The following is a 15,155-nucleotide window of genomic DNA, read 5'->3' as shown; positions in this document are numbered from 1 at the left end:
CGCCTGGGTGGGGTTGGCCCCCCCCCCCATCCCCAAATCTCCCCTCTCGGTGGGTCCCCCGTGTCCCATCCCAGCGCTGGGGCGGTTGGGCTCTGCGCTATGACTCTATATGGTCTGGTTGGGATGGGAGGGCTGGGACCAGCCAGCCCCCCCCCAAAAAGAGGGGATGGATTCGGCTTCTCCCCCCCCCAGCACCCCCTGAACGGCAGAGACACCCCTCGTCTCCCCATCCCGCTCCTCCCTTGGGTCTCTGCAACTGTCCCAGCTCCGGGCGGTGGCACCTCGAAAGGGAGCTGGCAATTGCTGGTGCATGTTTTGGGGTGAAACTTGGCTTTTTCTGTTGTTGAGGAAGTACGTTATTTTCCCCAGAGGTTCCTATCGCTTTTCAAATAGGAGGGAGGAGGTTGCCAGGTTGGCTTCAGCCTCCTGTAATCTCTCTTCTCCGTCCCTAATTCCTTCCACAACCCCACCGAGAAGCTGGGGCTGATGCTTCTCCAAGCAAAGCACATTTTTTTTTTTTTATTGTTATATTTTTACTTTCGAGCTTTGCTGGGTTCTCTGCTGCTGCTGCTGAAAATAAGTTTTCCAGCAACTCCAAGAGAGACCCGGGCGAGCCGCGCAGCTGGGAGAGGAACGGGGAGGGTGGTGGGAGCCAGAAACCTCTGTTTGGATTACAGAGGAGAGGAGAAGCAGACAGGAAAGCTGCTCGCTTCGGCTGGAGCCTGGGCGCTGCGGGGCTCATCTTCGGGCTCGGGCATCCCCCAAATGCAGGGCTGCCCGGCCAAACTGGTGCAAACATCCCAAACGCCAAAGCAATGCTCTTCCTGATGCAGCATTCCCAGAAAGGGTTGGGAATGAACATGTTTTCCAGGAAAAAAAAAAAGGGGGAGGGGGTGGGAAACCCCCTCTGCACTACATTTGGGTTTATTTGACTTAGATTTTTAAGGCCCTATCTCATGCTCTGAGTCTCTCTGATTCCCAGCAAAAGCTATAGTCAAAACAGCGAGAAGCTTAATATATTAACCAAGAGGTTTTTACAACGTGGCCCGAAGCCCAGCCCAGTAATCCCTGCAGAACGGCTGCCCCTCGTGTCCCGTCCTCTCCCCAGACAGCGTGGGAGAAAGACGGGTTTTGCAGCGAGCCGGGAGATGCAGCGTCTCCCTGCCCTTCTCCCTCTGCGTAAGCCAGCGAATTAAAAATAAGATTTTTTCCCCCCTTTTCTCTGTAATGGGAAGGCAGCAAACCCTGCCGGGGCTGCCCACCCTTTGTGGCTGAACACAGGTCGCATTGTGGCCGTGCCTCAGTTTCCCCATCAGAAAATGAGGCTTATACATGGCTGGGGGATTGGAGGGCCTCGCTAACTCTTTTGGAGGAGGTGAGGAGAAGGAAACTGGGATCATGCCACTACCTTATCTGCAGTTATTCCTGGAATCTGATTATATGCTATATATAATGAAAGCTGATTAAATGCCACTGTGCGATAGCACCGGGCGCGTCCCGGGGCCTGGTGGGACAGACGTGGCCAGGCTGAGTAGCTCGATCATGTTAAACACTCAGTCTGCAATTCCCAACCAATAATTCCATCTCTTTTTCTTTTTACTTTTCAATAACTTCATCTTTGCTCAAGCCAAATCCCCCCAGATCGTTGCATAGGGAACCAAAACAAGCATATAAAATTATAAAGCCATAAGCCCTGTTTTTCCACTCCCTTAGTAAATAACTTTGCCCTTTGCTGGGGAAGGTTATTAGATCCAAGCTTTCACTGACAACATTTGGCTTGGCAAGGTGGTCCACCCCTTGACATTTTTGCTAGACCTTATCCCCTCTCCGCAGCATCTTCAGGGTTTTTTTTTTTTCTTTTTTTTTTCTTTCTGTTGTTGTCCAGGCTTAAGTCATCAGTAGCTGCTTGCTCTGCTGCAATCAAATACAGCCACATTGTTTAGGAACAAAAAAAAAAAAAAAAAAAAAAAAAAAATCTTAGAAAGTCTGCCCGTCTCTAATCGAGCCAAGGAATTGCTTGTACTGCTCTGCCCGGGGGAGTTGGGATGGCTCAGAGAAACCCGTAATGCGCTGCAGCTATTTTAGCTCCTCTGCTCCCTGCTCGAGCCTGGCTTTGGCTGGAAAGACGATGGCTCGATTTCTGGGTGATTGAACCACGTTTTCCCATCCTGTAAATAACGATGTAAAAGTATAAAGCCAAAAACCCCAAAAGCTGTGTGATTCAGAGATGGAGCGAGCGGGAGGATGCCCTGCTGCCCGCGCAGCCCCTGCCCTCGCCCCGGGGTTGGGGTGCTCCTGGGGGTGCTCGGTGGGGTTTGCCTGGGCTGGTTGGGGATGGCTGGGATGCGAGCGGGGCCAGGGTGGGTTTCAGGGGATTTAGGCCACCGGTTTGGGACCTGGGTGGGCAGCAATGCTCCTTGGAGGCTTCCAGGAGCAAGGCTGGGTCAGCGATGAAGGTGCTGGCTTGGGGAGGGGGCGAAGCTTTGGCTTCATGCTGGTGTCCATCCCCCAGAAACACCTAAGAGGTGGCCCTGGATGTGGCTGTGGAGGAGCTCCTGCTCTCAGGGGCTTGCAAGGTCCGTTTGCGTGCTCACCAGGTCTTTTCTTTCCCAGGGCCACCGTCCCATGGAGAGAGGGTCACCCCGCACTGGCTCCTCAGGGGCCGTACCAGACGAGCCGTCAGCCTCGACGAAAAGGTAAGGGCAGAGACGGTTCCTCTCCCCTGCACCGTGCGGTCAGATCCTGCACCCGGAGGTCTTCGTGGTGGGACTCGGATGGAGATGTCGAGTTTGCGGGTCCCATGAGCAGGATGTCGAGTTTATAGGACCCATCGCCCTGTTCAGGTGATGAACAGGGAAAGCAGAGGATGCAACAGCGAGTTAATTAAACGTGGTCTTAACTATCGGGCACTAGGAAGGATGGCCAAGAGCTATAGGGTGAGCGGAAAGGAGCTGGGCGGTTTGGAGAGAGGAGATGGAGGTAATTCATCAGACTGATGGTTTGGCCAGGATAGACAGACTAGCAGTATTAGCTAAAGGGAAAGTGCTGCAGGATTTAAGAGCAATGTCCTTGGGAAAACGGCGGAGAAGCCGGGCACGGGCTGTGGGAAGGAGAGGATATCTCTTCCCAGGACTGCTCTGCTGGCTCTTGCACCCTCCCCGCCACCCCCAGCGTCTCCAAATCCACTTTATGAGATGCTTGATGTGACCCTCCCCTTGGTTTGGCGCCTTGCCTGGCTCTGGGGTCAACCAGCTCTGCAGCTGCCCATCGGCCGCGGCAGCTGGTCCTCGTACCCAGCAGCTGGGAGGGTTTCGGGGGCTGGTGGTCTCCTTCGGGGCAGATCAAATCGCTTCCCAGCATGACGAGCTTCCCAGCATGATGGTTGTGGAAAACCGTTTTGTTTTGGGGCTGAGCAGATTCGCCGCCGAGAAGACTTGGCGCTGGGAAGGGACGTTCTCTGGTGGCATCTCCCTGGAGCAGGGGCTGAGGATGCAGCTTTGAAGCCACCGAGTGAGACGTCCTTGCTCCAGCCAAGGGAAGGGGTCAGCCCACTTCCCAGCAGTGAAACCGGAGAGGGGCTTTGCACTGCCCTGCCTTCTCCGAGGGTCTGGATGATGCCTTTTCCCGGGGGAATTGGGAGCATCGCTCCCATCAGTGCTGGGAATCGTGCTTCTTCAGTAGCTGAAATAGCCCATCGCGTTGGGGATGCTGCGGTCAGCCTGTAGAAATGTCCCCTCCCTTCCTAGCAGCCCCGGACCGGTCTATATTTAGGTTGAAGGGCGCTCAAGATGGGGAATGCGTGGCAGCGGGAGGTTTATTTATACTCTTGCTAACACCCCACTGCCCGAAATTGTGCTGGGTGGGTGCAAATCGCAGGCGCATGGGGGGATTTCGGGATTCGACGGGGGACTCCAGGGTCGGTGGGCTGGGACGGCCAGTGGCCAGGAAGAGGGTAGCCGTGCAGGTCCCGGCATGTTTCCTGGCATCTGCTTTGCCTCCGCTGGCTCCAGCCAGCCCAAAACAAGGAGGCTCCTGTTCCTTGGAGCAGGGGGAAGGAGGGGAGAGGGAGGGTGGTCGCAGCCAGGAGCAGGGAGGCTTCGTGGGGAAAGGACGGTGGCAACCAAACAACGTTTGGGGTACGGGTGAGCGGGCTCCCCGCTTGCAGGCAGAGCCCCAAACCAGCCCGGTACCAGCCCTGGTACTGCTGATGTGTGTATTTTTAGGATCAATTTAGTCCATCCCGTCCCCGCCTCGTCTCCTGCCCTCCAGCAAAGATCCTGGAAATAAATGTGACCGCGTGATTGCCGCCAGCCTTGCTCTGTTTGTCCGGGCACGGCTGGCTTTCGGGGCGGGAGTCTGCAAGGAGGCAACATCTGAGTGTGTGAAATGACGGGTTCAAGCGTGGTGACCGCTCCAAGGCTCCTCCGTCCCTTCCCCGGGGGCTGCTCCTCTGCGCAGCAGGCGGGATGCTGCGGGGTGGCCCGTGTCACGGTCCTGGGGGACATCACCACATCTCCTTTCCCTCCTCCCAGAGGAGCGAGGTCAAGCCAGCGGGAAGAGGAGGAGGAGGAGGAGATGGTGGTGGCCCCCGCAGTCCCATCGTGTGCGGGCTGGCACGGCGCTGGGTGGGCCGAACCCTGCCTTCCTCCCTCTACACCCTCCTCTCTCCTATTGTTCGGGGCTGAACTCCCCGCGGGCTCGACGGCTCCCGGCACACATGGAAATGATTTTGGAGAGGCCGGGGAGGAGGTCGTGGGGACCCTGATTGCAAACAGCTCCCTTGTCACCACCGGCTTGGGGTGGGATCCTGCCCCGCTGCTGCTGGCATCCTCCTCCTCCTGCCCCTTCCTCCCGCCTCAGGGCACGGAGCGAAGGCTGCCAGAGCTGACAGTGGGTTTTTCCAGCCCTTCATCCCACCAGGATCCAGCCCCAAGGCACAGGAGTGCCCTGTGCCCACCCTGGGGACTCACCCAGCCTGTCGTGCTGCCTGTGGTGTTCCCTGTCTTGTTTCTTTCCCTTTGTAATTGCTTTTTTCCCAAGCATGGTTTCTCGCTGCAAGGGTTTTAAACTGAAAGAGGGTAGGTTTAGACTGGACGTAAGGAAAAAATGTTTTATGATGAGGATAGTGAGATGCTGGACCAGGTTGCCCCAAGAAGTTGTGGATGCCCCATCCCTGGCAGTGTTCAAGGCCAGGTTGGATGGGGCTTTGAGCAACCTGGTCCAGTGGAAGGTGTCCCTGCCCGTGGCAGGGGGGTTGGAACTAGACGATCTTTGAAGGCCCCTTCTAACCCGAATCATTCTGTGATTCTTTAAATCACAAGGGCTGAGGAGCACCCAGGCAGAAGAGCCCCTCAACCTCCCGCCGGGTCTCTCCTGGTACCCCATCCCTGTACAGGAACCTTGGCACCGATGGAGCATCCTTCCACCCACCTCTTCCCCTCACACTGCCGGCTGCCCGCCAGGTCCCTGGAGCAGCCGGTGTCTCCCTGTCCTGGGGGTGGGACATGCCCGTCCCCTTCATCCTCACTGATGAAGGCTTGGAGCATCCCCTCTGGTCGTGGCTGGGGTGTGATACCCCGTACATCCTCCGGCCCTGTGGCACGGGCCCCTCTCCGGGGAGCATCACGTACCTGTGGGGTCGCAGCCCTGCTCCGGAGAAGGAAGGGAGGAGAGGACCGCCCGTGGTTTGGGGTGGGCTGCAGGTGCGGAGGACACGCGCTCCCGCAATCTGTTTCCTGCAGGGAAGCCCTTTTCCCTTTGCGAGGTGTGGCAGGACTGAGCAAACCCTGATGTGGTCCCTGAGCCAAGTTTGCTTCCAAACAACCAAAACCCTGCCTCTGCCTCCGGGGTCTGGATTTCCCTGGTTCCCTCCCTGACTCCCCTGGAGCTGGCTGGCCCCAGGATGCTTTTCCAGTGAGCAGCTGGAGCGAGAGGCTTGTCCTTGAGGTCTCGGATCCCGATTCCGGTGTGCATTTAGGACAAGGGGATGAAATCCCCGAGCTGTGTTCTTCAAACCCTAACTCCTGCTGCTCGGATCCAGCTGCCTGGGGAGGACCTAGCTCAGCCGTGATGCTCCAGCTGCAAAACCCATCACCAAATCCTCTACGGAGCATCTCCCGGTAACTCCAATCCCCGTCTTCCTTGTTACATCCAGGCTTGCCTGTGCTTACATAGGAAATCAGGGCTTATGGGACCTGCCCGAGCAGATGGCCGGGCTGTGGTTCGAATGTGGCTTTTGGATTTTGGCTTAACTAGTGATTTCCCAAGGAGCTCAGTGCTCTCTGAGCCCACTCCTGGGAGAGCCGCTCTCCTGCAGGGCAGCGGCTTTCCAGCAAGGGTGGAGGAAGGAGCCTGGGCGAGGAGGATGGCCGGGAGCCGTGGGGAAACGAAGATTGTCTTTCCCTTCGAAAAGCAATGCAAACCCCTTGGCATCAGCTCCTCCGCAAACATCGCTGTGGTTTTTCTGATCAGCGGATTAAAAAAGAAAAATAGACTCGAGCTTGGCCCAGTGGGTCTTCTGGGCTGCTCGCAGGCTGGGTCCTGGCCAGGACAGATTCATCCCAGCTCCTCTTTGCCTCTCCCAGCCCCCGGTGGGACTGGCTTTGCTGGGGTGTCCTGGAGAGGGTCCACCACCTCCACATCCAGCCAGGGCCAAGAGAAGGTGGTTCCTGCAGCCCGTGGCAGGGACCGGTGCATCCTTTTAGTGGCTGCCGGAGAAAGGAGGTGGCAGCTTTTGGGTGGGGGAGGAAGGTGCTGGATTTTGGGAGGATGCTGGAGCCTGGGATGATGCTGGAGCCAAGATGATGCTGATCCCTGCCCATTCCTGGTGCACAATGTCTTGGCAGGCAGCTCTTGGGGACCCAACTGCCTGCTAGTTAGGCTCAAGGCAAAATTATGAGTGTGTAATTAATGCAATAACCTTTCCTGGCCTTAGAGTTGGGTTATTTGACTCCTGCCTGGCACGAGCGGTGCTCACACCCTCCTTCTCCCTCTTTTATTGCTATTTATTTCTCCAGGGGCTGACCTGGTTTCAGCTCATCCCAGCTGAAGCCACAATCAGTCTCCCGCTCCCACTGCCTCTCCAATGTGCTCTCAGGGGAAACTGAGGCATGGGGAAGGCGAGAGCTTGCACTGCGTCACCTCGCAGGGGTCGGACACAGATCCCATTAGCAGCGGTTTCTTTTCCAGCCTTTGGCAGCCTGGGAGACGGGACGGTGCTTGCACAGGGAGTTGTGATTGCTGGGATAACCCTATACAAACACATGTCCCTTTAAGACGGCAGCTAGGAAAGAGCATTTTGCCAGTAAAGGCCCTTAAGTTGAGGCAGGGCGTAATTGCTGGGGAATTCAACGCCGGGAAGGACTTGGGGAGGAGGAGGAGGAGATGGGCTGTGGGGAGTGGGTGTTAGGGAGATCAGAGCTGGGGAGAACCAGGCTTGAAAAAAAGGGAGGGCGAGAGGGGGGGAAAGAAGGGAAACAGCAAGAAAAAACGTACAGACCATGTTTGGCCAGGGAGTGATGTTTGTATAAGATCATGTTCTAAAAATACGGCCTGTTCCCACCATCGCCGAAGGAGGGGAGCCCTCTGCCCCGGCTTCCTCCTCCCTGCATCACCCAGGGCCCCTCGCCGGGAGCGGGGGACCGTGCTGTGCCGAAGGGGCTCGCCGGGAAGCGGCAGGGCCTCGGCCTCGGCTTGCTTTGCTGTTGGGTTTTTTTTGGTATTCTTTTTTTTAAGAAAAAAAAAAATACCATGTCTGGTCTCCTTTTTTGGAGCTGGGAAGACAGTGTTGGAGGTGGAGGGGGGGCTCGGCCAGCCTGACTCTGTCACCGTGTCCCCATGCTGCCGCAGGCTGGGGTGACCGGCATCTCCCTGTCTTTGGGAAATGGGGCCATAAGGACTCAGACCCGTGGGTCTCCTTGGGGCCAGAAGCATCCCCATGGCCAATTTGAGCAGCTTAATGGGACGCCTCCATCCCTAGAGCTCAATTTGGGGCGGACCTGCAGGAACACCCATCCTGGGAGCACAAAATCCATGTCCTGAGGTGCAACAGCGGTCGTACCCAGCTGCCCTGCACCCCAAAAATGCTTTGACCCCTGATGCTGCCCCTTATAAACATGATGATCCCCAGGAGCGTGGCCCTAGGGCTGCCGGGCTGGAGGTCCCCCAATCTCCCCAGTACCCATGGGGTTGGGGACTGGGTTTCATAAGGAGCAAAGCCTTGCCGGCCATCTCCCTCGGGAAGAGAGAGAACAGCAGGATTTGACCTCTGTTTTAGCCCAAGCTAGGAATCACCCAACTTTACCCCCACCCCACTGCATTCCCAGTGACCGGCTGCAAAACCCCGTGATGCTAAGAGTGACCCAAGCCAGAGCGTTATGGGGACGGCTCCTTTTTCTCCCTTTTTCCTCCAGAGCTGGGAAAACCTCGCCAGCTCACGGCCAGGGTGCCGGGACCCTGCGGCAGATCCCTGAGCGTGGGGCCAAGTGCTGGCAGCCCGCTGGGCTCCCTGCATCCGTCACGGATGGGGAGGGACCAAGCGAGGGAGACGGAGCCAGCCATGCTGGCCAGGCCATAAACAAGAGATAGGGCGATGCTTTTAGTGTTCCCAGCGCTGGAGCCGGGGAAGGGATGTGGGGACATCGGAGGAGGGCAGCGATTTTGGGCTCCAGCCCATCCTGTCACGTGGAGACGAGCCGTGCTGGTGTGGATCCCTGTGTAGTGTTCCCATTTAACGCCCTCCGAAGTGAGGGAGTGAGTAAAACCGCCGGCATCCTGGGGAAGCTGAGTCAATCGTTTCCTCTTGCTGCCCCGCAGTATTTTTAACGGTGCAGTTATCCGGTGCCTGGGCGGTTGCTATTTATTTCTTTACCCCACAGGGGTGCACGTAGGTGCCGACCCACTCAGGGACGAGCCTCTGCAGGGTATGAGACCCTTTTCCCTGGCTTAGGATCTCTGGTGGGATGGAGCACACACAGACCCCACTCAGGATGCTTGTGGTGATGCTCCCCATCCCGTATCTCATATTGGTTCTCCCTTGCTGCTTTTCCCTGGGGAAGCTGCCAGCAGAGTTGGGATTTGCTGTCTCACCCCCATCCTCGCAGGGTGGGTGAATCTTCTTTTATCCCCTGCTAGGCTGGAAATTCATGGGAAATCAAGCAGGAGGGTTTATTTCTCACCTTCGGTGGGCTTGCGGCAGGGGATGGAATAGGTGGAGCAGATCCACGGAGGAGAGGCTGGGATGTGCCCTGAGCTGGGGAGCAGAGGAAGGTGCTGGGGACAGGGATGGACAGAGGAGCTGGTGGCCGGTGGTCCATTGCCAGCTTGAATCGAGGGACTGAACTTTTGGGAGGTGGGAGGTGGTGTGGATCGGTGTGGGTTGTCCCTTGCAGAGTGACTGGGGATGCTCAGGGACCTCCTGGTCCCACTCATGCCTGCCCCTGCCCTGGGGCACACGTGCTCTCCCTACTCCCGCTGCGATTTTGAGACTGGAAAAACAGCTCCCGCTTTCCCAAACAGGGATGGTGCTCAAAATCCATTGCACCCGCTGCCCTCTGTGTGCTAATGGAGCAGTAGGTCCTACAATAATACAGTCTGGCAGTATCCTGGGCTCTGTCTTTTCTAACCCCGTCCCTCCTTTGATTCCTCCGTAGGTGCCGGTGCCTGCCCGAGCAAAGGTGGCTGTGATGGCCGAGGGCAGAGAGCTCATCCTGGTGCTGGAGAGGAACCAGTAAGTGTCGGGGCTGGATGTGGGGAAAGGGGCACTGGGTGTCCCTGGCATGGTCCCAGGTGGAGCGGTAGCGTCCTGGCTGCCCTGTCCCGGCTTTGCTACCCACGAGGGAAGGGACAACCAGGTGTGGCTTCCTGCCAGCTGCAGCTGATGTGGCAGTTTGGGCTGAAATGCTCTTTTTTTTTTTTTTCCACTGCCCGCACCCGTGTTGGCCAAGAAACAGCCTTGGCTCGATGCCGCAGTGCCGGACCCGGCACAGGTGAAGGTGGTGTGGGGTGCTTAGGGGATGGAGACGTGCCAGGTAAAGGCTCAGCGGGATGGGGGGAGTTCTTGGGCTGCTATCCTGCCTGGTAGGGGCTGATCCTGTGAGGTCTTTGGAGGTATCGCATGGTGGGCAATGCTGACTGCTGGCAGAGATTTGGAAACCTCTGGAGCTCTTCTACTGGTCCGTTCTTGGGGTTGGCAACCTGGCACCATTCCTGGGTGACCTTGCCACGTAGTCTCTCTCTGCTCTTTCTGGGCTCCTTCTTCGGTTCAGCTTGGATGCAGGTGCCAGCAGCGTCTGTCCCCTGTGACCCTCACCCAGCCTGGCATTCCTTCGTGCCGGGGCTGGAGCAAGGAGAGAAATCTCTCCATCTCCTGCCCTGCTCTCCTTGGCCCTCTCCCCGAGACCTTGTGGCTTTTGTCCCTTTGTGGGTTCGGGTCCCTCCTGGTTCAAGATGGCCCCGTGGTGGGGCAGGGCAGGAAGATGATCTCCGCAGGACGAGCTTCTGCTTCCACTTCTGCTTCTCACCAGCAGCTATGGGAGGCTCATGCCTTGCAGAACCCTCCTCCTGCTGCTGTTTGGGTACAAAAGCAGCCACCACGGTGTCCCCCAAACAACCCTGCCGGGCAGCAGGTCCCAGCGACCTGCAGAGGAGCTTTTGGTGTGCGGGAAGGAGAATTGAGGGGTTCCCATGCACGTTGTGTTTTAGGACTGTGGGCAACGGGGGGGTTGGCAGTGGGGTTCAAAGCTCATGTGCACAGCTTAGCCTTGTTTCTAGCTGGTGCACCAGGCCTGGAGATGCTTGTGTGTCTTCTCGTGATCCTAATCCTGACTTTGTACTGCTTTGCTGTGCTGAAGGGATGAGTGTGGCCAGGAGGGGTGAAGAGCATCCCTGGTGGCAGTGGTGTCTCTGGCAGGACTGGAGGAGCGTGGGGCATTGCAGGATGCCATGCTCTGGATGAGGGCACAGTGGAACAGATGGGGGGGGGATGGCAACAAGAGGGAGCTGAGCACCCAGGACCATTCATGGTACCCGGGATCATCCATGGCACCCAAAAGCATTTGTGACACTCAGGACTGTCTGTGGTACCCAGGACCTTCCATGACATCAGAGAGCACCCATAGCATACAGGACCATCCATGGCACCCAAGACAGTTCATGGCATTCACCATAGTCCATGGTACTGAAGATCACCCATGGCACCCAGGATGGTATGTGGCATCCAAGAGAATCCATGGCACCCAGGACCATCCATGGCACCCAAGACAGTTCATGGCATTCACCATAGTCCATGGTACTGAAGATCACCCATGGCACCCAGGATGGTATGTGGCATCCAAGAGAATCCATGGCACCCAGGACCATCCGTGGCACCCAAGGCAGTTCATAGCACCCAAGAGCATCTGTGGCAATGAGGACCATCCACAGCACCCAAGACTGGCTGTGCCTAGTGGTTGTGTCTACTGGGGAGACCAGTGCAGCCCTGGCCATCTACACTGCTGTCTTGTGCCAGCTAACAGGACTACCTTGGCACTGCCAGCTCGTGGGCCAGTCAGGCTATGCTAGACCTCAAATCTTCTTTCTTCTGGTACTGGGAGATGTGGTCGGCCGCCAAAACCACCCTTGGTGATGTTTTCCTCCTTGTGCTGGAGGAAAATAGCCATCTCCTTGCCCTTCCTTCTCTGGGGCTCCTGGTCCTTGGCCTGCCCTGGAGAGGACATCCCAGTGGTCTAAGCCATGCTGGGACTCGCTGGTCCTCCCGTTGGGGGATCGGCTCAACCATCCTAATTCCCCCTGTTCCCCAGGCATGGCGTGGAGGCTTTTGCCTCTCTGCTGTCCTCAGCCAACCTGTCCCATCCCTGTCCCATCCCTGTCCCCATCCTGCATGGGCAGCTGCCCATCCACCTCCATGCTGGCCAGGCACTTGTCTTGCCAGGCTGCCCACAGGTCCCTTTCCAGGACCCAGGCTGAGCTCCTGTCTCCTTTTTCTGCTGTAACTGGAGTTACTGGTGCCAGACACCCACTCGCAGGCAGGCTGGGAAGGCGGGAACGTGCCCACAGCGACATTTTTGGGGTTAAACTGGTTGCAAAATAGAAACCAAGAGGCGGGAGGGCTATTCTGGGGCCGGCCACTTGGTTTATTTTCTTCTGCTGCAGAATAAAACCCCTGGAATGGGGCCAGACCCCAGGAATCAAGGGCCAAACTGTCAGCAGGGGTAAACCCAGCCCTGCTTTGTCCTTCTTTGGGTGGCCGAGACCCCTGCACGCACGCTGTCCCTCGGGGGACGTGCTGTCCCCACGGTGGCTGCAAGCTCCTGGTGTGGCACCCATCACCCTGGCATCTGGGCAGGATCACGCAACCTTCGGCAGCGTGGGAAACCCTCGTCCCTTTCTCTTCTCTCCCACCACCCGTGGGGTCGTTTCCATCTAAATCCCCCCACCATCTGCTCCCCGGGACCCCCAGCCCCACGCACTTGCTGGTTGCAAGCTCAGCTCTGGCTCTTCCCCACGGCAGGAACCAATTTGTCAGCGTGGGACGGGGCTGTGACATGAGTGGCCCTGGCACCGACCTCGGTGGGAGATGGCCGGTAGCTGGGTGGAAGTCGAGGCATGCCGGGTGAAGATGGGGGGGTGCAGGCTTTGCTAAAAGCAGCCTGAGCTTTTTCACAATCAGATCTTTTTTTTGGGGGACCCCCTGCCCCGTTGCTGGGGTGTCGGGGCAGGAGTATCACGCTCATGGTGCTGAGAGCGAGGCGAAGTGACGTGCCCAGGGCCGGGTGGGGTGGCTGTGTCGGAGGCCCCAAACCTGCGATGGGCGGCGCTACCAGCTCTGCTGCTCAAAGTTTTGCAAAAGGGGGCCTGTGAAGAAGGACCATGCAGATGGCTCAACCCAGGGCTGGCCACGGAGGCTTGGCACGTCCCTGAGCCAGGACACCCAGCGCAGCTCAAGGGTCTTCACCCTTCTCCCCTCTCCTCTCTCTGCAGGCTGCTAGCACCGGGCTACACCGAGACGCACTACACTGCGGATGGGCAGCCCGTGACGGTGACCCCCAACCACACGGTGGGTGCCGGGGGGGGGGACACACGGGACGTAGCTCATCACCATTTTTTCGGGGTGCCTTGGCACTTGGGCTGAAGCCAAAACCCCACCGGGCTGAGGCGCGGTGTTTTCGCTGGCAGCATCCCCGGCGCCTGTCGCGGGAGGAATGCAGCAACACGTGGCTCCTGTATCTCTTGGCCGCGATACAGCACCTTGGGAAATAAACACAGGCAGCGCCGGACTCAAGCAGCCCTCGCTCTTCCCGACGTCTCCCCACCGGCCGTTTGTCACCCTTCCAACGAGCCGGGTGCGGGACTGTCTGTGTCCTGGGCTGAACTGCCAGAGCCAACAACCTCCTGGCTCCATCCCTTCCCCGGTGCGAAGGGACACCGCTCGCCTGGCTGGGAAATGCAAAACGGGTGTTTTTGGTTTTGGGTTTTTTTTTTGGGGGATGAGCACATGGGGTTTGTTGCTGCCCAGCCCTGCATGGTGGTTTCTAATGGAGGTTTCCATCACCTCTCTCCAGGAGCACTGCCACTACCACGGGCACGTCCAGGGCTACGGCGGCTCCTGGGTCGTCCTCAGCACCTGCTCGGGAATACGGTATGGAGACGTGCAGGATGGGGGGGGGCCTTGTGGGGCTGATGAAGAGGAGGATGGATCCGGCTGCCCCCTTCCTCTCTGCAGGGACCCCCTCTGGGACCCCCCGGAGCAGCACCGATGGTCCTGCAAGCCCAGCTCTAGGTGCTTCATGGGGCTGATGTTTCCATCCCTCCCCTTCTCCCATCCTTCATCAGACCACAGGGGCAGGCAGCAGGGGGGGGAGAGGCTGTTTTTTTGGCAGCATGAGCTGCCTTCAAAGAAATTTGTCTCTGGAGGAGGCCAGATCCCATGCCCCGCAGTGGGTACCCCAAAACTGAGCTTTGCTCCGTTGCAACCACAAACTGCCAGCCCACATTCACGTGGTCTGAGCAGCACGGAGGTTTTAATGCTAAGGATGTATTAGATGATAGGGCCGTATTGACAGAGACACCCATTTCTCATGTCTGCCCCCACCCTGGGTATGGACCAAGCTGAGGTGCAGTGAGTTTGGGCGTCCTCAGCAGGGGCTGGGGGAGCCAGAGTGAAAGCACCACAGGAGCCATCAGGGGCTGCTTTCCTTTTCCAGGGGCTTGATAGTGCTAAGCAGCAATGCCAGCTACTACCTGAAACCCCTGGGGACCCCCGAGCCAGGCCACCACATCATCCACCGAGCAGAACACTTGCCCATCCGAGGTGGGACCTGCGGCCACGGCGACGATTTTGGGAGCAGCATCGCTGATGTTGCTCGGCTCTTCCAGCCGATGCACCACCGGGTAAATCCATTCTGGGGTCCTTTGCTCATGGAGGGGCAGAGGGCTGGGAGCGGGGTTGCCTGCACCCCTGCTAAATACCTGCAGCTTGTGGTGGGGTGCCCATCACCCCGGCATCTGGGCAGGGTTGTGCAGGCGGATGGGATGTGAGGGGTCTGCGTGGGCAGCCTACCTGGTTTGAGTTTGGGCAGGAGATCTCAAAGGGATGACATGTGGGTTGGGGACCGGTGCAGCGTCGTACGGTACGGGACATGATATGAGGCAACATTGGGAATTGCACTGTGGACACTCAGATTTTCCTTGTTGCCTCGTGCCTCAGTTTCCCCTCTCAGCTGTCCTTCCTGAGCAGCTCTGTGGTGTCTGGGAAGCCTGAGATGCCCAGAGCCATGGGCTGCCCACTCCTTCGCTCCTCTGAGCCTCGCTATCTCTCTTGCAGGCGAAGAGAGATGCCTGGAGGACCATGAAATACATGGAGCTCTTCATCGTTGCGGATCACACACTGGTGAGTGCTGGGGGGGGACGGGCAGAAACCCGGTCCCCTGCCAAAAAGCTGGGACCCCTCTCTGTCTCCCTCCCCGCTCTTCCTCTGGTGACCCTTCCCCATCCCCGTCTCTCTGCAGTACAGGAACCAGAACCTCAACCTGGGCCACACCAAGCAACGCATCGTGGAGATCGCAAACTACGTGGACAAGGTAACGGCCGGCGAGAGGGACCTGCTGGTCCCTCGTGACCACCTCCATCGTTTCCAGTGCATGTGAAAGCACCTGAGC

General features: G+C 58.0%; 1 protein-coding gene across 1 annotated transcript in view; it reads left to right on the top strand.

Annotated features, from left to right (window-relative positions):
• ADAM33 (ADAM metallopeptidase domain 33) overlaps positions 1–15,155 on the top strand; it is a 32,051-nt gene that overhangs the window by 3,422 nt on the left and 13,474 nt on the right. Inside the window, exons 3-9 of the mRNA XM_010580829.1 lie at positions 2,614–2,696; positions 9,651–9,727; positions 12,979–13,054; positions 13,560–13,636; positions 14,202–14,388; positions 14,822–14,887; positions 15,006–15,077. Of these exons, the coding sequence (XP_010579131.1) occupies positions 2,614–2,696; positions 9,651–9,727; positions 12,979–13,054; positions 13,560–13,636; positions 14,202–14,388; positions 14,822–14,887; positions 15,006–15,077 (638 nt within the window). The remainder of the gene's footprint in view (positions 1–2,613; positions 2,697–9,650; positions 9,728–12,978; positions 13,055–13,559; positions 13,637–14,201; positions 14,389–14,821; positions 14,888–15,005; positions 15,078–15,155) is intronic.

The sequence above is a fragment of the Haliaeetus leucocephalus genome, unplaced genomic scaffold (genome assembly GCF_000737465.1).
Source record: "Haliaeetus leucocephalus isolate CR32 unplaced genomic scaffold, Haliaeetus_leucocephalus-4.0 Scaffold741, whole genome shotgun sequence".
In the NCBI taxonomy this organism is placed as follows: Eukaryota; Metazoa; Chordata; class Aves; order Accipitriformes; family Accipitridae; genus Haliaeetus; species Haliaeetus leucocephalus.
Note: the sequence above shows the minus strand (reverse complement) of the source record. Positions and strands in the feature narration are given on the sequence as shown.